The 27,698-nt window shown below is 44.0% G+C and overlaps 1 protein-coding gene across 4 annotated transcripts in view; it reads right to left on the bottom strand.

Annotated features, from left to right (window-relative positions):
• The window catches only part of MYRIP (myosin VIIA and Rab interacting protein), a 938,202-nt gene that overhangs the window by 430,374 nt on the left and 480,130 nt on the right, over positions 1-27,698 (bottom strand). For all 4 annotated transcript variants that reach the window (XM_073678116.1, XM_073678115.1, XM_073678117.1 and 1 more), the window contains exon 3: positions 3,265-3,486. In XM_073678116.1, coding sequence (XP_073534217.1) covers positions 3,265-3,486 — 222 coding nt within the window. The remainder of the gene's footprint in view (positions 1-3,264; positions 3,487-27,698) is intronic.

Below are 27,698 nucleotides of genomic sequence, written 5' to 3'. Positions count from 1 at the left end.
GAAAACTTCACCGCTGCAATAGCAACGAACACCACAGCTTCTCCAAAGACTGGCTCCTTCAGAGAGGTCAGCATAGAATGAACTATAACCGGCAGTCAGCTGATGGATCATGTGGCTATTTAAAGGGAGGTGGGAGTGGCACCAACCAACATCAGCTGACTGTTAACAAAAGGCTGCCAGCAAGAGACTAACATTAACCCTTGCTGGACCAAAAGGGAAAAACTAAGCTAAGCTAAGGAGATGGAGGCCTCTATCAACATGAAGAAGTTTGCTCATTGTCTAGGAGACCAACCACCGCTGCTGTCTACCTTGTGAACATTGTGTTAAAGCTTGATTGACCCAGGGCCCGCAATCCTCTCCGTCGGGAGGACATGTTCCATCCCAGGTTCCGACTGGGTCCCGGCTTCCACAATATTAACCCAGTGTGCCATCAGGGAGATGTACTGTCCCTGGCCACAAGCACTTGTCCACGTGTCTGTAATTAGGTGGTACTTCCCAGTAACTGCGTTGGTAAGGCTACGGGTAATGTTCTGGGACCCGTGCTACTATAAGGCGAGGACGCACACGAGGAGAAATAATGGCGGCTGGGGACCGAGAACCGAGGGACAGCTGCCGCCATGAGGTTGCGGAAAGCTTCCGCCTCCACGAGCCTAAAAGGCAAAATTTCTAGTGCAAGTAGTCGAGAGATGTGGCAGTTTAGTATTGTGGCCTGTGGGTGGCTGTGTATTTGTGCTTGCATTCCAAGGACTGGGGTAGGGACAACTGAACGCTGTTCTGGGACAAGGACGTGGACAAGGTTGACTGTGATGATTGCAAGTGTGCAATGACAGGTGCAGGGTGGAAGGCATCTTTGCCTTCATCATGGATGGAGGCTTGGCGTGCACATACAACAGGGGAAAAGGCAGTGGTGTCACCCACAGACACTGTTTCCGGACCCTGACGTTCGGCCAAACTAGTCGGGTGCTTTGCTCTCATGTGCCAGAGCATGTTGGTGGTGGTCACGCTGGTAGTTTTGCTGCCCCCGCTGATTGCTGGCATGGCAGATGTTGCAAATGGCCTTTTTGGGGTTAACTGGACAGTCTTTAAAAAAGAGCCAGATTTGGGAAGACCTAGCAGTTGGACTGGCAACTTCCCTGGTATTGGTGTTTTGGGGAACAGCTGCCTGCCTTGTTTCTGTGGCCACCTCACTGCTTCTTCCTGCCTGGTGTGGTGCTACACCTCCCGCCCCCTCTGCGCTGCTGTCCAAGCTTAGCATGTCACCTTACCAGGTTGGGTCAGTGACTGCATCGTCCACCACCTTGTCTTACACTTCCACACCCTGGTCCCCCTCCTGACTTTCTGTCTATTGTGTCTCATCATCATCCACCTTTTGCGACAGTAATTGCACTTTCCCATTGTCACTTTCGTGTGACCATGGCTGCTGAAATATTTGGGCATCGCTACATGCGATCTCCTGTTGCCCCGGTTGAAGCGGACCAAGCGAGAGGCCAGAATCTATAAATGGAAAGATGAACAAAACAGCTCTTCGGCGTGTCCAAGTGTGGGATCAGTTGTCTCCGGGCACTCGGCAGGGTGGGAGGAAGGAGGATCAGGGTGAGGAATATGCCCACTCCAAGTAAAAAAAATCTCCCAGATCCCCACATTCCTCAAACAAGAATCTGCAAAAACAATTGTGCATGACCTCATCTCCTGCCTCGACTACTGTAAACTCCTGATCTGTGGCTTCCCTTCTAACACTCTCGCACCCTTCCAATCTGTTGTATACTCTGCTGCCCGACTAATCCACCTGTCCCCCCGCTATTCCCTGGTCTCTCCTCTCAGTCAATCCCTTCACTGGCTCCCCATTGCCCAGAGACTCAAGTTCAAAACCCTAACCTTGGCATGCAAATCCATCCACAACCTGTCTCCTCCATACATCTGTGACCTAGTCTCCTGGTACTTACCTACATGCAACCTCCAATCCTCACAAGATCTCCTTCTCTCTAAAATGTCATATTTGCTAAATCTGCCCTGTGAGGTGCTAATTTTGTGAATATTTTGAAGTGGAAACAAGGAGTAAAATCAGCTCAGACTCCACCAAGGCCAGCAAGACCTGAGGCTTATGGCATAGAAAAGTCACTTATCACACAGTGTCAAGCTGCCTGACATGAGCACAACAATAGTGTGTCAAGGCCAATAGTAGGCTGGAATTGCGTAAAGCACACTGCCACTTACAGTGCAGCACTATAAATATGTTCTATGAAGTGATAAATCATGTTTTATTATATGGGAGACTGATGGCAGATTCACAGAGAAATATATGATGCATACTGTAAAACTTGATGGAGGAGGGATATCGGTATGGGGCTGCTTTTTAAGATTGGGGATAGCCTATGAGTGTAGGGTAATATAAAAGTTATAGGACACAAAGTAGTTTTACATAATAGTAGTTTCCTATTGTGTAAGAACATTTGGGGAAAGGCTCTGCCATGTTTTGGAATTACTCTGTTCCTATGCATAGAATGATGTTCATGTGGACTTGGTTTGATTACTTTATTGTTGAGGAACTTGTGTAGCCTGCACAGAACATTAACCATATTGAATAGCAATGTAATGAAACACTGATTGGACCCCACACCTTGTAAAACACCAGTATCGACTCTGATCTCGCATATAGACACAAATCAAAATCTCATGGAAAGCCTTTCCATAAGATTGGAGGCTGTTATAGCAGCAAAAGGCACCCGGCACCACATTATGCTTATCAAACTTATATCTCTATAATAAACAAGTGTCAGCATACTTTAGCCTATATAGGACCTCTGAATTAAACCAATAGTAGGTGAAATGTAAGCTTCTTGGTGCTACCTTTTAACTGTGAAGACCGCAATTGATGATGTAAAACCGCTCCTGTAAAACCAATGCTGTCAGATGGGATGACAATTATAAAAACCTTTCCATTTTTGACACTTTCAACGCAGAGCAGGAAAGAAACCTTGAAGCTGTGCTAAAAGCAATTTTTGCCTGTTTAGGACAGTAGAGTGGAGTTGTGTTATACTTTCAACCATCCATATAGTAAACTACTAAGTCATTTCAAACACTTCTATTAACATAACAATCACCTTATAGTTAGTGGTGACTGTTACTACTCCCTACACGGCCCTGATGACTGGAAGTGAGCGGCTGCAGGAAGAATAAAACTTCATTTTCTTCTTATACCTGCAGGTAAATAGCACTTTGTCAGGAGACAAGCTCCCTTAAACCTAGTGATGACATTCAACTAACCTTGCTTGTTGGCAGACATTACAAATCCAGGCCTTCTCTTTCTTTTGGTAAGAGCTGCAGTTTTTGCAGACGTTGAACTTGCAGTCCAGACACTGCCGCTTGGAGTTGATCAGAAATGTGAAGGGGGAGCAGCATCGAATACAGCAATGTTCATTAAACTTCTGATGCTTTGACAAAATGGAACACTTATTGCCCTCTTCGTCCAACTTCTGCTTAAGTTCACTAAGGAGAGAAAATAAAACAGCTTTTAAAACTATTGCATACAATTTGAAGGATTTATTTATTATGTTATAATATTAATCATACACTAAGTTAAGAGTTTGAAATCATTAATAGTCCTAAATGTTACTCTTAATCTTCAGTGTTTACAAGAAATCTAAATCTTCTACGTGATTTACCATGCAAATAGACAGCGTGTCTGAAACCCTTAACACATCAGGATGACAATTAGAATGTCAGATCTTAAAAGTAATACACCCCTGTAGTTTGGGTGCTAACTGGGCATAATTAAAAAAAAATAACAATAATTCAACTTCTATTGGGATTTGAACCCAGACTCTGCAGTTTCAGAGAATGATGCTTTACCATTAAGCCATCTGGTCAAGAGACAGAGACTGGTACCTTTTCTTGTCTTATGAGATCAACCATGAAAATACTCAGGGTGACTAAAAGTCATTGTGATTCTGATTCTGATGTTTGAAGAAAGTCACACATCAGACTCACACATCAAAATCACACATCATTTGAATTTGACTTTGAGGAGGTATTTGTTAAAGTCCCAATGAGTTTCAGACATGTTTGCATTGAAAATCCCATAACCAAATGGAATGCCTAGATAGCTTCAACTGAGTTTATAGCTCATTGGTTAGTAGAGATGAGCGTTGTTCTACTCGAACTGTTCGCCAATCTCAAATTCGAGCTGTTTTGGGCGGTGTTCGAGCCGGTCGGCGAACACGAACAATTTGAGAAAAATTCGGCTGTTCGATAACTGTTCGTGCACCAAAATCATAACTGGATTTTTTCTCAGTAATGATGAAAATTAATGTTAATACGCAGTTTGAGTGTACAGCGGGGTGGGGGGAGGGGCAGGGGATGGATCTCTGCAGGAATAATGAAGATCTCCATTTTTTTTTCTCTTTCCCGCATTTGCAGTGGGGAGGTGCAATCTGTCAGCCTATCAGCAGCGCACACACGGAGCGAAGTGCTTTTTTTCACACAAGCAAGGGCATGTGTGATTGGCAGTGTATGTCACATGTCCTTGCCCTATAAGACCAAGCCATTTTCCCCGTCGCCACCATTTTCTCACTGCTGCAGCTGCGTGTTAGACGGCACCGCTGTTGCTGTGTGTGCTATACCTTGTTAATTTCAAGCCAATTTTCGCACAAATATACAGATAGCTTGGGAGTAGGGAATAGTTGTGATTGCAGTCCTTTTAAGGACTAGGTTACAGCATTTCCTACGACTTTTATCAGGCAGGTCTGTGCTCTTAAATAGATAGATTGTGGGAGTAAAGACTAATTGTAATTGGAGTCCTTTTCAGGACTAGGTTACATGAGTTCCTATCAGTTTTTGCCAGGCAGGTCTGTGCCAGTGCTGTGCAAGTTTTTTTCACAGCATTTGGCTGAATCTAGCAAAGCTAATCCTTTTTGGCCTATTGCAGAGTGTGTTAGTCAGTGGAGTAGCCTATCTGTGTTGCAAGATATACCACCTGTGAATAGAATACCAATTTTTTTACTGCACCTAGTGAAGTAAAATCTTTTGGGCATAGCATCATTCTATTAGTCCATCTATACTGACCTCCATCAGGTTGCAAACTGAATATAATTTTTTTCTGCATCTAGCTCTGAAAAAATATTTGGGCTTCTAGCGGTGTGTGGGACTTGGTCTATTAGTCCATCTATACTGACCTCCATCAGGTTGCAAATTAAAAATAATTTTTTTCTGCATCTAGCTCTGAAAAAATATTTGGGCTTCTAGCAGTGTGTGGGACTTGGTCTATTAGTCCATCTATACTGACCTCCATCAGGTTGCAAATTAAAAATAATTTTTTTCTTCATTTATCTCTGAAAAAATATTTGGGCTTCTAGCAGCGTGTGGGACTTGGTCTATTAGTCCATCTATACTGACCTCCATCAGGTTGCAAATTAAAAATAATTTTTTTCTGCATCTAGCTCTGAAAAAATATTTGGGCTTCTAGCAGTGTGTGGGACTTGGTCTATTAGTCCATCTATACTGACCTCCATCAGGTTGCAAATTAAAAATAATTTTTTTCTGCATCTAGCTCTGAAAAAATATTTGGGCTTCAAGCAGTGTGTGGGACTTGGTCTATTAGTCCATCTATACTGACCTCCATCAGGTTGCAAATTAAAAATAATTTTTTTCTTCATTTATCTCTGAAAAAATATTTGGGCTTCTAGCAGCGTGTGAGACTTGTTCTATTAGTCCATCTATACTGACCTCCATCAGGTTGCAAATTAAAAATAATTTTTTTCTGCATCTAGCTCTGAAAAAATATTTGGGCTTCTAGCAGTGTGTGGGACTTGGTCTATTAGTCCATCTATACTGACCTCCATCAGGTTGCAAATTAAAAATAATTTTTTTCTGCATCTAGCTCTGAAAAAATATTTGGGCTTCTAGCAGTGTGTGGGACTTGGTCTATTAGTCCATCTATACTGACCTCCATCAGGTTGCAAATTGAATAAAAAAATTTTCTGCATCTAGCTCTGAAAAAATATTTGGGCTTCTAGCGGTGTGTGGGACTTGGTCTATTAGTCCATCTATACTGACCTCCATCAGGTTGCAAATTAAAAATAATTTTTTTCTGCATCTAGCTCTGAAAAAATATTTGGGCTTCTAGCAGTGTGTGGGACTTGGTCTATTAGTCCATCTATACTGACCTCCATCAGGTTGCAAATTGAATAAAAAAATTTTCTGCATCTAGCTCTGAAAAAATATTTGGGCTTCTAGCGGTGTGTGGGACTTGGTCTATTAGTCCATCTATACTGACCTCCATCAGGTTGCAAATTAAAAATAATTTTTTTCTGCATCTAACCCAGCCAATAGTTTTGGCCTAATACCACAGTCTGGCCACTCAGCTCTGCTCGGTTACCATCCATTGTTTTTTTGTGCAAACAACTCCAGAGTTGTGAATTAGTTAACCACCAAAATGAGTGGAAAAAGGCCTGCTGCTGGTGGAAAGGGGAATAGGCGTGTTGGGAAGGGGAAAAAAGGTTGTGTCCGTGGGGTAGGTGCAGAAGAAAGACCATCTTCCAGCCAAACTAAAATGTCTACTTCTTTTAGCGGACAATGTGATAAGATCCCTTTCTTACTGCCACGCCAATCGCTACAAATTCCAGATGAGGCACAAAAACAGCAGGTGCTTCAACGGATATCAAGTGCTCCTTTAAGTGGGCTCTCCTCCACATCAACTTCAACATCACAAATACTCCAGTCCTCAAAGGTGTCACCCAAATCGCACTTGCTTCCTCACAGCTCCCAAATCTCCAGCTGCCCGTCTGAGTATGAGGTAGAACAGATGGTTGAGTCTGCAGAGCTGTTTACTCATACTATAGCCTGGGAATCAGAGGTCGACTCCAGCGCTTCTGTGAATCCAGACGAGGAAATGATCTGCACTGATGCCCAGAATCTTTATGAGTCGGATCCAGGACCAGACGCAGAAGGTTCTGACCATAATGTAGACCCTCATTCCCAAACTGTAACTCCTGTTGGTGGAGACAATGAGGAAGACGATGATAAGACTCAAATACCTGATTGGAGCGACAACTTTAGTTTTTGTCAGGGCAGGAACAGGTTGGCTCTGAGGACGACGGGTGTGATAACGCACAGGGTGATGATGATGAGGTCGGAGATCCCACTTACTGTCAACCCACAGTCAGCCAAGAGATGAGGTCAGCAGAGGAGGTGGAGGAAGATGCTAGTGACGACGAGGTCAGGTTGCGCCTTCCTGGACAGAGACGTAGTACTGGAAGCACGTCAACAACTGCATCCTCAAACACAACTCTGCCTCTCACCACAAGTCGTGGTGGCTCTTCAGGTCGCATGGGTGCTAAGCCTTGCATAGCCTGGGCATTTTTTCAGATCGATAAAGATGACCCAACTCGTGTTATCTGTAACATTTGTCAGCAAAAGCTAAGTAGAGGCCAAAAAATACATAGTTTGAGTACTTCATGCATGAACCGGCACATGGACATGAAGCATAAGTTGCAGTGGGAAGCTCAGTGTGCTACAATGCGGCCTAGCCGGCCGGGCCAACCACCGTCTGCCATATCTTGTGCATCCGCGGCCTCTTCATCCTCTGTGACTGGGGGGACAGCAGTCACACCTGTTTTGGGGCGCAGACCTGCCACCTCTTTACCCGCAACAGCCAGCGTGATTGGCAGGTCATCATTTTCTTTGGAGGTGGTAACACCAGCTGGTCTTGAGCGCTGTCCGACATCGATAGCACCACCTTTGGATCAAGGCAACCTAACATGTCCGCCTGCATCTTCCTCACAGACCGGCAGTTTGCCGGAGACACCCTTATCAACCCCGTCTAAGCACAATAGCCAGCCCTCGGTCCCTCAGATGTGGACAAGTAAAAGACCATTTCCTCCTAGCCATGAGAAAGCTAAGAGGTTGAATTTCACCATCTGCAAGCTCTTGGCTACAGAAATGCTGCCTTTCCGCCTGGTGGACACAGAGGATTTTCGAGACCTTATGTCCGTCGCAGTGCCCCAGTACCAGATGCCCAGTCGGCACTACTTCTCAAAGAAAGGTGTGCCTGCGCTCCACCAGCATGTCGCACACAACATCACCGCTTCTTTGAGAAACTCTGTGTGTGACAGGGTGCATTTCACCACAGACACTTGGACGAGTAGGCATGGACAGGGGCGTTACATGTCGCTGACTGGGCACTGGGTGACTATGGTGACAGCAGGACAAGGGGCTGCTGTCCAAGTCTTGCCGTCCCCACGAGTTGTGCGTCAATCCTCTTTATGTCAAAGTTCCACCACTGCTTCTGCCTCCTCAACCTCCTCTCGGTCTTCCACCTGCACCCAAAGCCTGTCTGGTCATGCCACAAGCTTTCTAACTGCGCAGAAGGGATCCTGCACACCTCCTTACTATGCTGGCAGTAGGGCTCAACGTCATCAGGCGGTTTTTACATTGAAATGTCTGGGAAATGTGAGTCACACAGCTGAGGAGTTGTGGTCAGCTCTGGAGAACCAATTTCATGAATGGTTGTCTCCACTGGACCTGAAACCAGGGAAGGCCGTGTGCGACAATGCTGCAAACCTGGGTGCGGCCCTTCGCCGGGGCAATGTCACACACGTGCCTTGTATGGCTCACGTGTTGAACCTGGTTGTCCAGCAATTTTTAGCCCACTATCCCAGACTAGATGGCCTTCTGCAGAGGGCACGGTCGCTGTGTGCTCACTTCCGCCGTTCGCATCCCGCAGCTCAGCGACTTACATCTCTACAGAAGTCGTTGGGCCTGCCACTTCACCGGCTAAAATGCGATGTGCCTACCCGGTGGAATTCAACTCTGCACATGTTGCAGCGACTGTGGCAGCACCGACAAGCCCTGGTGCAATACGTTCTGACGTATAGCCTGGGCCAACGAGATTCAGAGGTGGGGCAAATCACGCTGGAGGAGTGGTCTCAGATCAGGGACCTATGCACCCTTCTGCACAGTTTTGAAATGGCGACGAAGATGTTTAGTGCTGACGATGCCATTATCAGCATGACTATTCCGGTGATTTACATGCTGGAGCACATGTTAAACAGAATTCGGAGTCAGGTGGTGGCACAAGAGGAGGTGGAGGAAGTAGAGGAGGAGGAGTTGTATGCGGAAGGGCTAACATCTGCAAGGTCCAGACGGTCGGCAGCACCAAGGCGGCAGGCATGTGAGGGTGGGGGAGATGGTTTTACCAGGGCGCATGGTAGCAGCCAAACTAGTGAGGAAGGTGCAGGAGCCCAGGAAGAAGTGGAGGACGAACTGATGGAAGACTCATCAGATGAGGGAGACCTTGATCACATTTCTGTTGTGCGAGGTTGGGGGGAGAGGACAGAGGAAGGAAGCATGATTGTTACCTCGCCACCAACACAACAGGGACTTGGTGCTCCTGGATGCGCAACACACATGAGTGCCTTCTTGCTGCACTACCTGCAACATGACCCTCGAATTGTGAGAATTAGAAATAATCCTGACTACTGGGTTGCCACACTGTTAGATCCCCGGTACAAAAGTAAATTTGCAGAAATTATTCCTGCCATAGAAAGGGATGCACGCATGCAGGAGTATCAGCAGAGACTGTTGCAGAATCTTACATGTGCTTTTCCACAAAATACCAGTGGTGCACGTAGTGAATCTCACAGTTCCAACTTGCCAACCGTGGGACCGTCAAGTGTTCAGCACTCAAACCGTGACAGAACCACAGTATCTGCTGGTAACATCAATTTTGCGGAATCATTTCACCACTTTTTTAGCCCATCCTTTGCAAGGCCACAGGAGACAAGAAGTCTGACACATAGTCAACGCCTAGAGACGATGGTACAGGAGTATCTCCAAGTAAACATTGAAGCCACGACTGTGTCACTGGACCCTTGCTCTTTTTGGGCTTCCAATCTGGATAAATGGCCGGAGCTAGCCACTTACGCCTTGGAGATCTTGTCATGCCCCGCAGCCAGCGTTCTGTCTGAACGTGTGTTCAGCGCTGCTGGTGGTGTGCTGACAGATAAGCGCACGCGGCTCTCCACTGATAATGTAGACAGACTCACGTTCATAAAGATGAACAAATCATGGATCCGAAACGACTTTTCTACCCCTGTGTCATCCTGGGGAGAGTAAAAGCTTGATGATTGGTTAAAATCACCCTACCAACCGTTTTAAGCTTTCAAATTACTAATCATGTTTATCTGTATCTTGACTGGAAAATAATTTGGGCTTTGTAGCAGTGTGCAGCACTGATCCTATTAGGCCATCTATACTAAAGCTTCACCAGATTTAAAATTAAAAATAATTTTTAGCTGCATCTAGCCCGGAAAATAATTTTGGGGCTCCGAGATGCGCAAGGCACATAAGTGCCTTCTTGCTGCACTACCTGCAGCATGACCCTCATATTGTCAGAATTCGAAGTAATCATGACTACTGGGTTGCCACACTCTTAGATCCCCCAAACTTTTCGATCAACCTTTTCATTTTAATAAAGACCAAAAAAATGGTCATTTTTGAAATTATAAGCATTAGCAGGTTGTTAGAAACTGAAATCAAACAGTTTTCAACTCAAAACTTTATTCTAGGTGATGTTACATTTTCACATAGGACCCCTTGTTCGAAAGGAGCTTCTGAACTCTCTCGTCCATTGAATTTGTCAGGTTTTGGATGGTTTCTGCTTCAATTGTTTTGCATGAGGACAGAATACCCTCCCAGAGCTGTTGCTTAGATGTGAACTGCCTCCCGCCATCATAGACACTCCTTTTAATGATGCTCCAAAGGTTCTGAATGGGGTAGAGGTCAGGGGAGCATGGGGGTCACACCATAAGTTTGTCCCCTTTTATGCCCATATCAGCCAGAGATGCAGATGTTTTATGTGCAGCATGAGATGGTGCATTATCATGCAGAAAAATGATCTTGCTGTGAAATACACGGTTCTTCTTCTTGAACCATGGCAGGAAGTCCACATACATTATGGAGTTCATCTTTAGCGCCTTCAGGGATCCTAAAGGGGCCGACAATCTCTCTCCCCATGATTCCAGCCCAAAACATTACTCCACCTCCTCCTTGTTGGCGCTGTAGCCGTGTTTGCGTGGGGTGTCCATCAACCAGCCATCCTCCACTCCATCCATCTGGACCATCGAGCGCTGCACGGCACTCATCCATGAACAAAACAGTTTTGAAATCAGTCTTCATGTAATGTTTGGCCCACTGGAGCCGTTTCTGCTTGTGTGAAGTGGATAGAGGAGGTCGACAGGATGGCGCATGCACAGCTGCAAACCTCTGAAGGACCCTGCATCTTGTTGTTCGGGGGACGTTGGAGGCACAAGCAGCTTCAAAAACTTGTCTGCTGCTATGACAAGGCTTTTTTGCCGCTGCTCTTTCAACCTGATGTAATTGCCTGTAGGAAAGAGTCCTCAATTTGCCCTTATCAGCATGCACACGTGTGTACTGTGAATCAGCTACATACTTCTTGATTGCCAAGACACTTCATCCTGATCATCGCACAATGTTGATTGTAGTCATGCCTTGACCTAAACACTCCACAATTTGTTGCTTCTCAGCAGCCGACACATCCTTTTTCTTTCCCATTTTGGCAGAAAATGTAGGCTGCTTAATAATGTGAGAGAGCCTTCTTAAGTAGTCTTGCCTTTCATTGGACACACCTGCCAAACTAATTAGCACAGGTGTCTGCAATTGCTTACAGTGATATAAAGAGCCCTGACACACATCACCATCAATGAGTTTAACTGACAAACAAACAAATTCTTCCCTTATCACTCCTAAACACTTTTTGCATAATAATTTGGAACGCGGTGTACATGTGCTTTTCCACAAAACACCAGTGGTTCACGTAGTGAATCTTACAGTTCTAACTTGCCAACCGTGGTCTGTATGGAGTTGTTCAATAAAGGGCCCAAAATTAAGATAACATAGATGGGAGAGGTCTCTATGAATAGGAATTCCTAAGTATTTGATACCCTGTGAGGGCCAGGCAAAGGGAAAGTTGGACTGGATGGAATCCTATATGGATTTGGGGAGGGAGACATCGAGGGCCTCAGACTTCGCTGCATTGATTTTAAAATTTTACCATGTAACAAAGTGATCTATTTCAGCCATAACAGCATGGATGGATATATGTGATTGAGTGATATATACTAGGACATCATCAGCAAATAGAGAGCACTTGTACTCGGTGCCTCCCACCTCAATCCACCTAATATTGGGGTTATGGCGAATTGATGAGAGCAGGTGCTCCGTCACTAGGATGTATAAGAGAGGGGACAGAGGACATCACTGCCTTGTCCCATTGGTGATTGTGAAAGGTGATGAAAATGTTCTGACGCACCCCCTGGGCCTTGGGACACCCGGAGACGGACCCTTTTTGGTGGATGCTGGTGGTTGTAGTCTTCGTGGCGGCGACCCAGTTCCGTGGCTCAGGGCGGTCAAACCAGTGGCGGAACTATTTATGTGGTTTTCATGTTTAAATGTCCGACTACGCCACCCGTGGATTGCGGTCAGAGTGAACCGCCGCTACAGGGCAGACCACTGAGGCTGGTGTTGTGGGTGCAGCAGAGCGTAGCATAACTCCCCACGGGAGGAGTATAGCCTCAGGGCAGTGTATGCGGAGGATGGGGGTGATGGTGCAGGGCAGCAGCAGTAACGACACGGAGTCAGTGATGCAGTTCAGGGCCTTTACTCACAGTTCTTATTATCCAGACCACGTCTGCAGGTAACGGCTGCCCACGTCGTACTGTGCTCACCAGGTGAGGGGCTCAGACAACTCCCAGATAACTTTGGAGCACTTCACAGGACCCCCTTTGTGTGTCCTTTGTCTGGCCTTTCTTACCAACACTTCTGTCCGGCTGCCTCGGGCCTCCTCTTGGTAAACTTGGCGCCAGTTTCCCTGACCCTATGTGGTGCCTTCCTAGCGGGTGTAGCGAGGGGCTGCGCCACATAAAATGTCAGAGCCTCCGGTTTCTAGCTGAGGGTCGTTTCCTGCCTCCACTAGTTCGGGGACCGGTCTCCCCCTTTGGCCTGACCCCTCCACGCAGGTGGATTCGGGCGTGCGGTGGCGACTCGCCCGTCCGCACCCCTGGGATCCCTTCATTCCTCGTTCCTGGAGCCTTCTCCGCTCCTCTTCCTTCCTTCTCCCTCTTCCAGGCCTGGGCCTCTGTTACTAGGCCCGCCTCCGGAGCAGAGCTCATGCAGAGCCCCTGCTCCCTGCCACTTCTGCTCAGACTTCTCTGCACTGAACTAAGATGGTGCCCACCTTTTATACTCCCTTCTCAATGCACCCAGGAACTGCTTCCTCCCTGCTCCTGCACTACAGGGTTCCCCTTCCTCAGTGTTCCCTCCCCCCACTCCAGCCAGGGACAGGGACTGTCGTGCCCATCTCAGGGGCATATTGGTCGCCCTGCCCCACGGCAATGTGGTGTAATGCATGCAGGTGTCGGGTCCTGATCCACACTCCATCCTTACCTGAGAGTGAGATATCACACCTCTGGGTGAGGTGCAATACGTCTTTAGCAACCGAGCCCTCAGGGTGCTACAGTTCCATTTATCTTCAGCCTAGGTGACGTATTGCGATACAGGCCCGTGATTTTGGCTATAAAAGGGTCCCCTAGACCCCTACCCCAAGCTTTTTAAGAGAATCATATATGGCGTGCCAGGAGACTCTATGGAATGCTTTCTCAGCATCCAACGAGAGTATCTAATTACAAATTTTTAACTGCATCTAGCCCAGGAAATACTTTGTGCCTAGTAGCAGTGTCTGCTAGTAAGCGGATTATCCCGGCTGTTAAGCAAGCTGCACCACCTGTAGTTTAGACACTTAATTTTTTCAAAGGAAATGCTTCGGGACCATGGGATACTTAGTGAAGAGCATCAGGAGGCACCCCAAGGCATAGGGGCTGGGACTGGCAGTAGGATGCCTTGCGGTGGACAGCCGAGCTCGATCCTTATAAAAGCTTTTTAACTGCAGCAGCTTTAGTGGACACTACTGGAGCTGGAATTACCGCGGCTGCTGGCATGAGACTTGCCCTCCAATAGATCCTTGTAAATGGATTTAAAGTGTATTCATTCAAATTAGAGAGACAATTTAAATTAAAAAGCTTAGAGCTGCCTCCACCACAGGGGGGCTCGCTCGACCCACCAGCGGACAGGCACCAGTATTGGGAGAGGGGGGCTGGCCGTCAGGGTTCACCGCGGCTCTGGCACAAACCCGGCGACACGGAGGTGGCACGGGCAGGAGCGGACTGGCCGTGTCGGCTTCTCACTTTTTGGATTTTAGAAGGGCATGACATGCCTATATCTGTGTCTCCCCCTCCTTTTACTCCTCCACCTCTTTTATTTTCGCATGACTATATGTACTTGTCACTTTTCCATGTGTTAGTTATGTCTTCTGAGCAGTTTGTCAGCTTTTGGACACCTTTGAAGGTGTTTTCTATGTGTTTCTATGTGTTTTTGTTTGCCTGCCATTGGTTTTAACGGTGTTCGAAGGTGTTCGACGAACAGTTCGACGAACAGTTCGGCGAACACACGGGTGTTCGACGAACCGAACCGAACTCGAACACTACGGGGGTGGCTCAACACTAATGGTTAGTGCACTGGCTTTCAGACATAGAGTTTTGGGTTCAAGTCCCATCAGCGAACAGTGACCTTTTTCTTCTTATTATTATTATTACAGCTGTAAAAGTCCCTTATCAAAGTCCCTTATCAAAGTCACATATCAAAGTCAATTGTCAAAGTCACTTATCAAAGTCACTTATTAAAGTCAGATATCAAAGTCAGATATCAAAGTCACTTATCAAAGTCACTTGTCAAAGTCAGATATCAAAGTCGCATATCAAAGTCACTTGTAAAAGTCACATATCAAAGTCACTTGTCAGTCACTTGTCAAAATCAGTTCTCAGACAGAGTATTTAGCCTCAAACTGACATCATTCTGATATTTGATTTTGATATCTGATCATGTCCTAAAATGGACACTGTACATGTGACATCCTGTCTTCATGACTTTCATATCAGTACATGCACTAACATGGACACAAAAATCTCCATCTATTTTAGCATATAATTCTTCCAAATGAAAACAAGCTCCTTTACTAAGATGTTTGACGAAGGCATTATGAAGTAAACAGATATTGTCACAATTCCTGCGCTCAGTGTGTCTTGGACTCAGTGATGGACAGCTCTGTCATCCTATCCTGTGCTGGGGCATGCTGAACTCTCGGTGCTTAGATTGACAGCTCAGTTGTCCTATCTGAGACTGGGAGGTGCAGAGATTTCTCCAGGTGCTCCACATTCTTAAAAATTGCCATGCTATTTAGGTGAGCAGTCTGGTCCAGATCACTGTCAGTCAAAGCTTCTGCTCTCTAGTGTGTGTTTGCCTGATTCCTGTGCTGTGAGTTCTGATCTACTGCTGCCTGACCTTTGGACCATGTTCTGACTACCCGTTTGTTTTTGCCCCTTTGCTTAAATCCACAATTTCTCTGGTATTCTGACCCCGGACTGTGACATGACTTATGCTTCATCTTTTCCTAAAGTTTACTACATACTCTCTTGGTACTGATACCGGAACGTCTGACTTCTCCGCCTCACGGCTTCTCTGTGAGTAGTGACTAGCGTCAAAGATAAAGGCTGAAATCTCTTACAGGCAAGTAAAATCCTGTAAGGTTACCATTGTAGAAGCACAAGTCTTGAGGAGATTGTCACTTACATGAAAGGCAACAATGGACACATCGGGGTCAGTGATTGTAAAAACTTTTATCACTTTTACTCTCCTCCTGACCCGGGTACCATAGAACCTGTTAAAAAAAAATTTTAAATAAAAAATAAACATTATACTCACCTTCTGATGGCCCGGTCGCGTGACCTGTCACATGACTAAAAAATGTCATGGAAGGTCCTTTTACACCATCGCGAGCCACCAGGGAGCCAGGACGCACCGGAGAGAAGATCGCGGGCCATCAGAAGGTGAGTATAATGTGTTTTTTTAAATTTTTTACCATTTTTATTCTTTTTTTAACTATTAACTTGGTCACACTATATAAATCCATGCCGGTTGCATGGATTTATATAGTGTGACCAAGTTGTCAAGCACTTTTCCAAGTGATGCTAAAATCGCTTGGAAAAGCGCTTGATAACCCGCATGCAAAAATGCATGCAAAAACGCTTGACAAACGCTTCTACCTGGCAGGAAAAACGCATGTAAAATCCGCATGCGTTTTTCCTGCCAGGGACATGCAGAAAAAATCAAAGGCATTTCTGAATCGTGGGCACATAGCCATAAGTACTGGTTATTCTCAGTTAGGGTAGCCATACTCTTAAGACACTCTTGGTCAACAGTTATTTCCATTGACTACGCCATATGAATGCACCATGCGTTCAGTAGTGACAGGGAGATTCAGCCACCTTTTATTAAATTTGCTTGAGTAATTTTAGTTAACTGATACTAGTTAAAAGAAAATAGAAAAACAGATATCTAGCTAGAAAATTCTATAAACAAAACGTTTTACTTCTTATCTGGTAAAATACATTAGTATTAGCCGTTAGTCGCCAAAATATGTCACACTTCAGCAAATCCGCCTTAAAATTCCTTTTGCAGTCTTGCATGAAGTTAATGTCACTGGGCTGATCTGCATATCTTCTCTAGACACTGCATGTATCCCTTTATGTATAAAACCAGAAAAAAAGTAAATAACTGGAAATACAAAAAAAATACCATGACATATTTAACGGAAACACTATCCTAAAAGGTTTACATCAAGTAAAGGATAGAATTTTTTTTAAGATCCTTCTAAACACAGAATATTGAAAGATACAGCCCTCTTGATTTCCCTCTAGAATGCATATATACTCCACTGCCCATGAAATAAATCTGACACACACACAGCATGAATGAGATAGCAGGCAGAGATTGAGGAATAATTCACAGCTCTAATGAGATTCTGTGAGAGGAAGAATGTATCAAACACACAATCCTCACAGCATCTATCAGCTACAATCAGGCAGATAAATGAGCAATCCCTGTTACGCGCCCTGACAGCAGTTAACGGGTTAAACAAGCTGTGACATCATCACGCGTGTTCACCACATCTCTCGAATGCTAATTATTCCAGACTGTGCTATTTTCACAGCAGTGATACACCCAGCTAGTTATACTAACTGAATGCTTAATGGAGCATTTAAGAACAACATGGAACTATTTGCTTTTGCCACAATTGTTCTACATCGACGCGACCTAGTTACAATTAATTGGTAATAACTTATTTCAATAAACGGAAACTACTGAGACTTTATTGCTTCAGTCACAGAACATAAACAATTACGATTGTTAATGATATAGAAAATGGTATTTTCCATTTGAACAACTTCAGTATTGTAACTGCATAAAATATTCCTGCTATACTGAATGGGGGAGTAGATTTAATAGATTATACAAAGATTTGTGGAGTAACTGTTTTTTACTTGGCTGAGACTCCAAGTAACTGATTGTCTTTGTTTTAGTAGAAATATATATTATTAGCATCAGCTGTTATCGGTGCCGGCGGTGCTTGGCCGGCAAGTTGTAGTGGCCACAGCGGGGTACTGCAAATCCGCCTCCTGTTCATTGAATGGGAGGCGGATGTACAGTAACAAGCGCTGGCAGCCACTACAACTTGACAGCCAAGCACCGCAGGTAAGGACATACGGCCGGCGCCGTCACCGATAACAGCTGATCGGCGGAGGTGCCGAGTGCGGGACCCCGGCTGATTATACATTGATGCCCTATCCTATGGATAGGGCATCAATGTGAAAGTAGTGGACAACTCCTTTAAGACAAGTTCAGAAGGACACTTGTACTATTGATTTATGCAAAGTTAGTTGAAAGTACCTTTCCTTTTTTACTTTTATCACGTGTCTACTCCCTGCCTTGATGTGATATGTATTTTAGTTTGCAAGTATTTTTGTGAGGTGCAAAAAAAAATATTCTAATGTTAACTGGAAAATATCTAGCTGGGAGCTGTTATTTTTATTGTAGAGATTATGGATCTTTTTGCCATTTTATTGTTGGCAACTTAAAGGGTTGCTGGTTGAACCATGCGCAATATGAAATCTAGAAATGTAAAGCATATGTTGACTAACAAGTAGGGCACAAGATGATAAGTCTTTATCCAGCTTCTCCCAATCCAGATTTCTGCATAGGAAGAGACTTGTCAATGAAGCCGAGCTAACAGGGGAGAAGCTGGAGGGAAACCCCTATGTGTCCCAGACCTTTCCCTGTACCTGGCGTATTTTTTATATTGTTTTTCCCGAAATGCTGCAGTGTTTCAGAGTGAACCAGAGTAATGAAGGAGCCTCTCTGTAATTCATGCTGTTCATGGTTTGGGCAGCATGAGTCGGCTGACATTTTAAAAGACATTCCAACTGAGATGCAATTGGGTTATGTCATAAATCACCAAAAGTGTAGCAACACCATAACGCCTGATTATCTAATGCAAAGATTTGGTGTTCCTATATTAATTGTAATTATGTAACAGTTAATATGTGACATGAATAAATATATCTGGGTGGATGTTTTTGTGTTAATCAGTTTAGCAATAGCATTATGGTTTGTTACATGTTCCTAGCAGGTCCATTTTACTTATTATGAAAATTTTCCAGAAGTTACACTTTTCAATAAAACTTACAAAATAGGGAACAAAAATTGTATTTTGGGAAATACTGTAACCTCAGAGAAAAAGAAAGAAGAAATGCCACAGTCGTCCTAAATCCTTAAGTGTCTTGTTGAGATGTGTCTACTCTTTCTTTGAATTTGGTTAATGAAAGCATTTTCTCAAGAAACAAATTGAATGGGGTTGTTCAGGTTTGGCACGAAAGTCTGCAGTCACAATTATCCAAAATTAACCTCCAAGACATGCTTGGAACATGTATAAAAAAAGCTGCACGAGCCTTTACCACCTGAAGCCATCTCACATGTATCTTAGAAGGACCATAGCAGGACATTTAAGGGAATGAGCAGAATATGTGGCTGCTGACTTGTGAATCCTCGCAGCGCAAGTGTGTTGAGCGAAGCCACGCACGTTTACTTGGAATGTGGCCCGGGATTATGGATATCGCATACATGCCGTCATAAGACCGTCCACTTCTGGTACTGGAGAATCTTGACAGTGCACGCTGTGAGGATTTACAAGTCTACATAGATTGACTGCAAACTTTCGTCCCTGGACAACCTCTTTAAATACAGTATCACGACATGCATGCAAAACCCTTGACATGTTACAATACACAGGACAGCCAGAGGGTGGCAACACATAGAGACATATAGAACTATCGTCTCGTTACAGAGTATGGCAAAATGTTACAGATCTCAAGATATGTCAATGCCGAGAGTAAAGATAATATTGGACACATCTCTATGTCAAACTGTAGCTGCAATGTTATTTTTTAAGCTACTAGCTTATTTCCTAGATGTTTCTCTTCTTCCTTTCTCACCTGATAAAGAAAATAATCAACATAACTATTTTAATCTGTGAGTTGTCAATATTGCTTTATTAAATGAATAATTATGTTCTTAGTTGGAATATACTGTATGTGTACTTCATTGCACATTTCTCTGTTTACCTGCGCAGAATGTTTTGAAAAACAATGATTTAGCACACCGACTTCTATAACTGAAGGACACATGCAGAAAAATGTGACAGTATGTTCACCTTTTGGGCATAAAAATGATCCTTGAAACACGGGAAATTGTTTATGCAAAATTGACTCTTCGTAATGTAGCACCCCGAGGGCTCGGCTGCTACAGGGGTATTGCACCTCAAACCAGAGGTGTGATATTCCACTCCCGGGTAAGGATGGAGTGTGGACCAGGACTCAGTAGCTGCATGCACCACACACACCACATTTCCGAGGGACAGGTCAACGGTGCTCCCACGAGACAGGAGTGCAGGCATGACAGCATCTGTCCCTGTCTGGAGTGGGGAGGGGAAGGAAAACCCAGTGGTGTAGGAGCAGATAGGGGTGGGTCTCTGTGCATAGGTAGGAGCCCATTGGTTGCTAGTCACTTGGGCTCACACATAGAGGGAGGTATATAAGGTGGGCACCATCTTAGAGTCAGTTAGTTCAGTTCAGAGAGGAGTTCAACCAGAGAGGGCTGACAGGGAGCTGTGGCTCAGTCTGGGCCCAGCTCCATGAGGCGGGCCTGGAGTAGAGGCAAGAAACAGCAGAGAGAACACGAACAGAAGAGAAAGGAAACAAGGAACAGAACATTAAGAAAGGCCCAGAGACACGAGAGAAGAAGGAACCCCATAGGCCCAGGAGATTGCGGGTGAAGGGTTGGCAGAGCAGGGTACCGGAACCCAAATTGGTGGAGGCAACAGATTCCTCAGCCAAAGACCGGAGGTTGTGACCACATCTTGGTGCGACCCCTCACTACATCCACCAGGAAAGCATACCATATAGGGTCAAGGAAACCGGAGATAGGTTTCGCCAAGAGAAGGCCCGAGGGAGCTGGACAAAGGTGGGTCACTGGTGAGGACGGCCAGAGAAGGGAAGAGAAGGGAGCCCTGTGCCACGCTTTGGAATTGCCTGGGAGTTGGTCGAGCCCCTTGCCTGGTGGACGCAGCACGGCTTGGGCAGTCATCGCCTGCAGGATTGACACGAATAACAACTGTGAGTAAAGCATTGGAAACTGCAACCCCACATCTCTGTGCTTCTTCACCGCACCAGCACAACTGGTGCTGGGACACTCGCGCACCATCACTCCCATCATCTCCACACTAGCTGCCCTGAGGCAATACTTCTCCCGTGGGGAGTAATCCCATACTTGGCTGCGCATACAACATCAGCCTCAGCGGTCTGCAGCACAGCGGCGGTCCCCACTGACCGCAATCCATGGGTGGCGTAGTCGGACATTTGTTATCACACTCAGACTGCCACTGGTTTGACCGCCCTGGGCACGGACCGGGTCACAGCCACGGAGGACTACAACCCCCAGCGATCCGGCTTCGGGTATCCCCTGCACAGCACAGGCCCAGGGGGCGAGTCAGTAATATGTAATAATATTTTGGTTTGGACATACGCAAAAGCCTCTTGACTGTGTGCCAGAATTTTGACTTGCATACTGCACCCTTTGGGGGTCAAGCCAGACCCTTATCACTATGGTCTCCGTCCACATATTTCTATTATCGCTTATCTTTATCTTTACCTTTTTAATTGTTTTTATTCTAAATAAATTTCCTATTTATTCAAATCACCTGTGAAGTCTGAATCTTTGCTAGGAAATGCAGATTTTCCAAGTCACCCCACACTAACAACCAATGGGGTCCTCAATGAACCCACAGTTAATAAATTATATAGAATATAAGAGTTATAGATGGTTATTGGGGCACTGGATACACATTGTAATGCTTTATTCATATGGGGAACTTTGAGACCCCATTTTCTGAATTTCTGGGGTCTTCACAGCCGGACTTCCATTAATTTATTCTCTCTACCCCAACATATCGGACTCTTGCCTACCGTGGAAGCCTTCAAAAGGAACCTGAAGATCTACCTCTTCTGACAAGTCTACAACCTGCAGTAATCACCGTTCCACCATACCACTGCACAACCAGCTCTGCCCTCACCTACTGCATCCTCACCTATACCTTGTAGATTGTGAGCCCTCACGGGCAGGGTCCTCTCTCCTCCTGTACCAGTCGGTTACTCATTTCTTGTTCAAATTATTGTACTTGTTGTTTGCTATGTATACCCCTTTTCACAAGTAAAGTGCTATGGAATAAATAGCGGTATAATAATAAATAATAATAATTTATCATATATCCTGTGGCTAGGTGATAAATTCAACACTAAAGAAAACCATACAATAAAGCTTGAAGGAGTTGCTTCACTAATGGGGCATTTACACTGCAATCAGAAACGAGCGTTGTTAAAATGCTAATTTCTTGATTATTTTGCCATGTATACAAGCTGCAAACACCCCTTCATCTGTTGAAATGATCTTTTGTGCAAAACAAAAGATTATCATTCTCAGCGGGGGATGGTTTTTGCAACTGCACTTGGGGACACTTTCAAAGTTTTCCCAATTTTTCGGACTGACTGACCTTCATTTCTTAAAGTAATGATGGCCACTCATTTTTCTTCACTTAGCTGCTTTTTTCTTGCCATAATACAAATTCTAACAGTCTATTCAGTAGGACTATCAGCTGTGTATCCACCAAACTTCTGCACAACACAACTGATGGTCCCAACCCCATTTATAAGGCAAGAAATCCCACTTATTAAACCTGACAGGGCACACCTGTGAAGTGAAAACCATTTCCGGTGACTACCTCTTGAAGCTCATCAAGAGAATGCCAAGAGTGTGCAAAGCAGTCATCAAAGCAAAAGGTGGCTACTTTGAAGAACCTAGAATATAAGACATATTTTCAGTTGTTTCACACTTTATTGTTAAGTATATAATTCCACATGTGTTAATTCATAGTTTTGATGCCTTCAGTGTGAATGTACAATTTTCATAGTCATGAAAATACAGAAAAATCTTTAAATGAGAAGGTGTGTCCAAACTTTTGGTCTGTACTGTATGTATTTACTATTTAATTTGTTATGTTTCATAATCAGTGATATACAAAACCTGTATAGCAGAAGGTCAAAGTAATCTAACATACGAATAGAAAGGATAGTATGTTTTGATAGTCATTTTGTAGAACCAATCATTTACTATAATTTCTTATCAAAGACTTGAAACGGTATCTCACTGTATGGTTTTGTAACTCTACTTGACCCTTGTTACCAGTGAAATATTTTTGAAGCGAAGTGTATGTATTTCAAATCATGTAACATTTATACAGTGATCTTCAGAAATCTACAATATAGCACATTTGCTGCAACAGAATATAACACTTTTATATCTGTTGGCAGGACATCATTTTATAATTAAAAAGTAAAAAAAAAATTAAATTATATTAACTATATAATATCCTCAAAAGGAATGTAAACTTACTTGTATCATTCAAGTACGGTACTTACATAACCTTTTTTTCTACAATTTGCTTCTTTCTCCACTTCGGAGCTCCTTCTTCTCATCACCCTATCTCCTAACCTTAGACAGTCGCAAAGTATGCCTCAGAGCATGCGTGACAAACAATATACCCCAAACATTGTCCCATAGAAATTAGAGAATTGTTAGATTAAAATTTCTTGGATTCATGTAACTGCTGTAAAACAAATCTCTGTAACATCTGTCCACAGCTCATAGGATGGCTACTCCATAATCGTTTAAATGCAATAAAATAAAAAATAGTTTTAGCCCCTTTCTGACATGCACAAGCAGAAATCTGTAAGGCAGAAGTCTGCAGTAGTTTTATGGAGCAGGCTCAGGGGCTGAACCTGCTCCACAAATAGTGAGTGCCAGCTATTTTATACAGCTGATTTCTATTTGCAAGTGTCATTGAAGCTAACTCTGATCAAAGCAATTTTACCCCTTAGATTACATGGTCAATAGCAACAGTCCCATCTATTCAGTTATATATAGGGAGTGACTTCTTGCTACCTAATCTCAAAGACCAACAGAAAAGTTAAAAAGGAAACTGTACGTTCAACAAACTTTGTATAAATAAATAGTACAGATAAATGTAAAAACCTTTGCAGTACATTTCATCAGACAAATCTGCTTCTTTCTCCACTTATGAGCCACTTCTTTCCATCCCCCTACCTCCTGACTTCACCATCTATCTTGAAAAAAAGCCAGCTCCACTCCATATTGCTCAAAGCAAGATTGATGACCAGAACAGTGAGGTGTCAAATTACATGGCCTATTATACTCTATGGAGAGGGTAGAGGAAAGAAGTAGGGAGGAGCAGAGTGTGAAAGTCAGATCAATACACAAAAAGATCATGCTAAGCTATAAAACAAGATTTTTTACATCACCAAAAGCTGGATTCACATTTACATTGCTCAGTACTGATCTGCTATAGAATTTCTTCCATTCTGCTCCTGCGTTACTCTGTGTGGTAATTAAGGAATGAAGAATAGGAATCCATCTTTGTATGGTGTGTACAGGAGAAATCATAGCAGCTAGTCTGCTCACACCAGCTCAGATTGAATTGCAAACTAAGTGATGGAGCCTGCCGTGGAAAAACTGACAAAAAAGCAGGATATGTCATATAATGGCTATAAATTGTGTTATTTCTCATGTACACACAAAGAACATCTTATTCTGAAATATCACTTGTAAATATCTTCAAATCCTCCCTTTTCTCATCTGTTAGATAAAAAAAACATAAAAATTTGGTATCACCATGTCTATCAAAGTCTAATCTATTAAAATATCACATTATTTATCCTACATGCCATAAAGAAAAAATGACAGAATTCCTGGTTTTTGGCCACCTCGCCTCCCGGAGAAAAGGAATAACATGCTACCAAAAAGTTGTATATATGCCAAAATACAAAAATAGCTCACCTCACAAAAATAAGCCCTCAACAGTTCATTCATTGAAAAGTAATTTTATCTTCTTTTTGTTTTCTAAAAGTAGCAAAACACACGCACAAAATATAAAAGTGGTATTATATAATTGCACTGACCCACAGAATAAAGTTATCATGTCAGTTTTACCACACAGCCAATGCCTTAAAAAAGAAACAAATAAATGTTGAAATTGTTTTTTTCATTTAATTCCAACATATACATAATTTTTTTTTACAATACAATAAATTCATCCTGCAAAAATAACGAGTTATGTCTCTTGGAAAACGGATATAAATCCTACAACTGAAAAATAAAAAAATGTGGTGCAAAAGATTTAGTGATATTTTCTTAAGAAAAAAATTTGATCCACTCAGTTTTAAGTCAAATGACTGACAAATTTAGAATGAGCAACGTGTCAGACCACTGACAGTAAAACTGCCAGATAAATTTTAAGAATGGCCTAATTAAGAACATAAAAAATGCTTTTTATTGAAAAATGTCATAAGATTTTCTAACAACTAGCGCTAAGTAAAAAGGTAGTGGTGTAGGTAGAGCGTGCGACCTCTTTATCACCATTCACTTTAAAGAGAATTTGTCTCCAGATTTATACTGCCCCATTTGAGAGCAGCATAAATTAAGGGTAGATACATTTCCCTTATTTCTAAGCTAAATCACTTATTGGGCTTTTTGCTGTAGTTTTGATAAAATCATTACTTCATTTTCAGCAGCGCTGCTAGTTCTCTCAGTGATAAACTCCTGCTATGTAGTCCTGATATTTATGAGCTCTGGAAAGCCCTGACCACATAGCTTATTAATAGCTTTCAGCATATAGAAAACATAGGCAGTAAACTGTCAATCAACAATGGAGGGCAGGGTTAAACTGAGCTTATCCTTGAGAAGGCTAACTGATCTGCAGCAGCCAAAACACATATTTTAGCAAAACTGTAAGAAAAAAGTCCAGCAACTGAAGCACATAAAGCAGTAATTGAATCAGGTGGCATAAAGGATAGCCTGTGTAACAGATAGAAATTTACAAGGAGTCAATGTGAGAAAGATGTTGAACCACGAGAAAAGTCTGTGAACGAGAGATGCAGGATCATGGGAGCAGTCTGTGAGAGATTATGGACCACTCAGTGAGAAAGGGAGAGTTTGTGCAGAGCAGTATGTGTTAAATAGAAAAGCCATGGGAGCAGTGTTGGAGAGAGAGGGAATCATGGAGAGCAGTCTATGAGAGAATAATAGTCTGTGTGAGAGAAGAGGGGACCATGTAGAGTAATCTGTGTCAGTGGGCGCAAAAACACTAGTGCATGCCCTCATCATCTCCAGCCTCGACTACTGCATCCTCCTACTCTGTGACCTCCCTTCTAACACTCTCACACCCCTCAAATCTATCCTAAACTCTGCTGCCCGACTAATCCACCTGTCCCCCCGCTATTCCCCGGCCTCTCCTCTCTGTCAATCCCTTAACTGGCTCCCCATTGCTCAAAGACTCCAGTTCAAAACCCTAACCATGGTATACAAACCCATCCACAACCTGTCTCCTCTATATATCTGTGACCTAGCCTCCCGATACTTACCTACATGCAACCTTCTCACAAGATCTCTTTCTCTACTCCCCTCTTATCTCCTCTTCCCACAATCATATACAAGATTTCTCTTGTGCATCCCCCTACTCTGGAACTCTCTACCCCAACACATCAGACTCTCGCCTACCGTGGAAACCTTCAAAAGGAACCTGAAGACCCACCTCTTCCGACAAGCCTACAACCTGCAGTAACCATCGCTCCACCATACTGCTGCACTACCAGCTCTATCCTCACCTACTGTTTCCTCACCTGTCCCCTGTAGATTGTGAGCCCTCGCGGGCAGGGTCCTCGCTCCTCCTGTATCAGTCGCTGACTTGTATTGTTCAAAATTTATTGTAACTGTTCATTCTATGTATATCCCTTTTACATGTAAAGCGAGGGTGAGTAAACCACTGGACACCAGGTATGCAAGTGTCAAGCTGGGTATGGGGAGAACCCAGCGTATAACGACAGGAAATTGAAAAGGTGCCCTACAAGTAGGGAAAGGGGGAGTGGAGACCCCTAAACAGCTCAAACAACAAACCCTGACTCCGATATGGACCCTATATAGGTTGTACACCTATAGCCAAGCAGAAAACCTAGCCCTGGCTGACCCTAAAGCTAGGCCCTAGGTAGGGAGGGAGAGGTGTGAGCACTAGTAAGCCCCACTGCAAACTAATCTAATGTACACACAAGGAAAACAAACAAGGGAATACACTTGGCTTAAAGATGACACCTGGGTAAACAAGGCAACAACGCACGAAGGAACTCCAAGAAAATTCTAGCCGACTACTAGAATTCCAAGCCAAAATAGATAATAACACTCTATCACCAGCAACTCTCTGGAGAAACTGAGTGTATTTAAGGATACAGCAAGGGTGTGGTAATTAGCAGCAGAAGGTGAAGATCACCGCTGGGTCCTAAAGGTATAACCCCCAAGCATGGAGATCATCACCGCTGGGTTTTAGAGAGAGAGGGATCATGAAAGGATCAGGAAGATGTTTGCAAGGCCAAAAGCAGCAAACTTCTACAGGCGGACCCCGTATGACTGTCTATCAAACCTGACACACCTGTAACAGTACCCCCCATTTCTACTAGTGGTCTCTGGACATTCAAGGCCAGGTTTCTCTGGATGAGAGGCATGGAATGAATGAACCAACCTAGGGGCATTCACATCTGATGCTGAAACCCACATCCTTTCCCCTGGACCGTAACCCCTCCAGTGCACTAAGTGGTGAAGACGAGAATCCACAATCTTCGGCCAACGGTAAGTAAGATGCCCAATCCTCCTGGTTTTCGGAGACAAAACACCTGAGGTAAGTTTCCAAATTCTGATTTATGCGCTCAGTCTGTCCATTCGAATGAGGATGGAAGGCAGAAGAAAAAGACAACCGCACCCCCAGTCGAGTACAGAAAGCTTTCCAGAAATTAGAAATGAACTGGGTCCCCTGATCTGACACCACATCGGAGGGAACCCCGTGAAGCTTCACAATCTCATTAATGAATACCTGAGCAAGAGTCTTGGCATTCAGAAGTGCTGGTAATGCGATGAAATGTACCATCTTACTGAACCTACCTACAACCACCAGAACCACAGTTTTGCCTGCAGATACCAGTAGTCAGTAATAAAATCCATGGACAAATGTGTCCATTGTCAGTTAGGAATAGGCAGTGGTAGAAGAGAACCAGACAGACGGGTAT

This window comes from Phyllobates terribilis, unplaced genomic scaffold, assembly GCF_046119375.1.
Source record: "Phyllobates terribilis strain yellow unplaced genomic scaffold, ASM4611937v1 Scaffold_4__5_contigs__length_816908805, whole genome shotgun sequence".
Classification (NCBI taxonomy): Eukaryota; Metazoa; Chordata; class Amphibia; order Anura; family Dendrobatidae; genus Phyllobates; species Phyllobates terribilis.
Note: the sequence above shows the minus strand (reverse complement) of the source record. Positions and strands in the feature narration are given on the sequence as shown.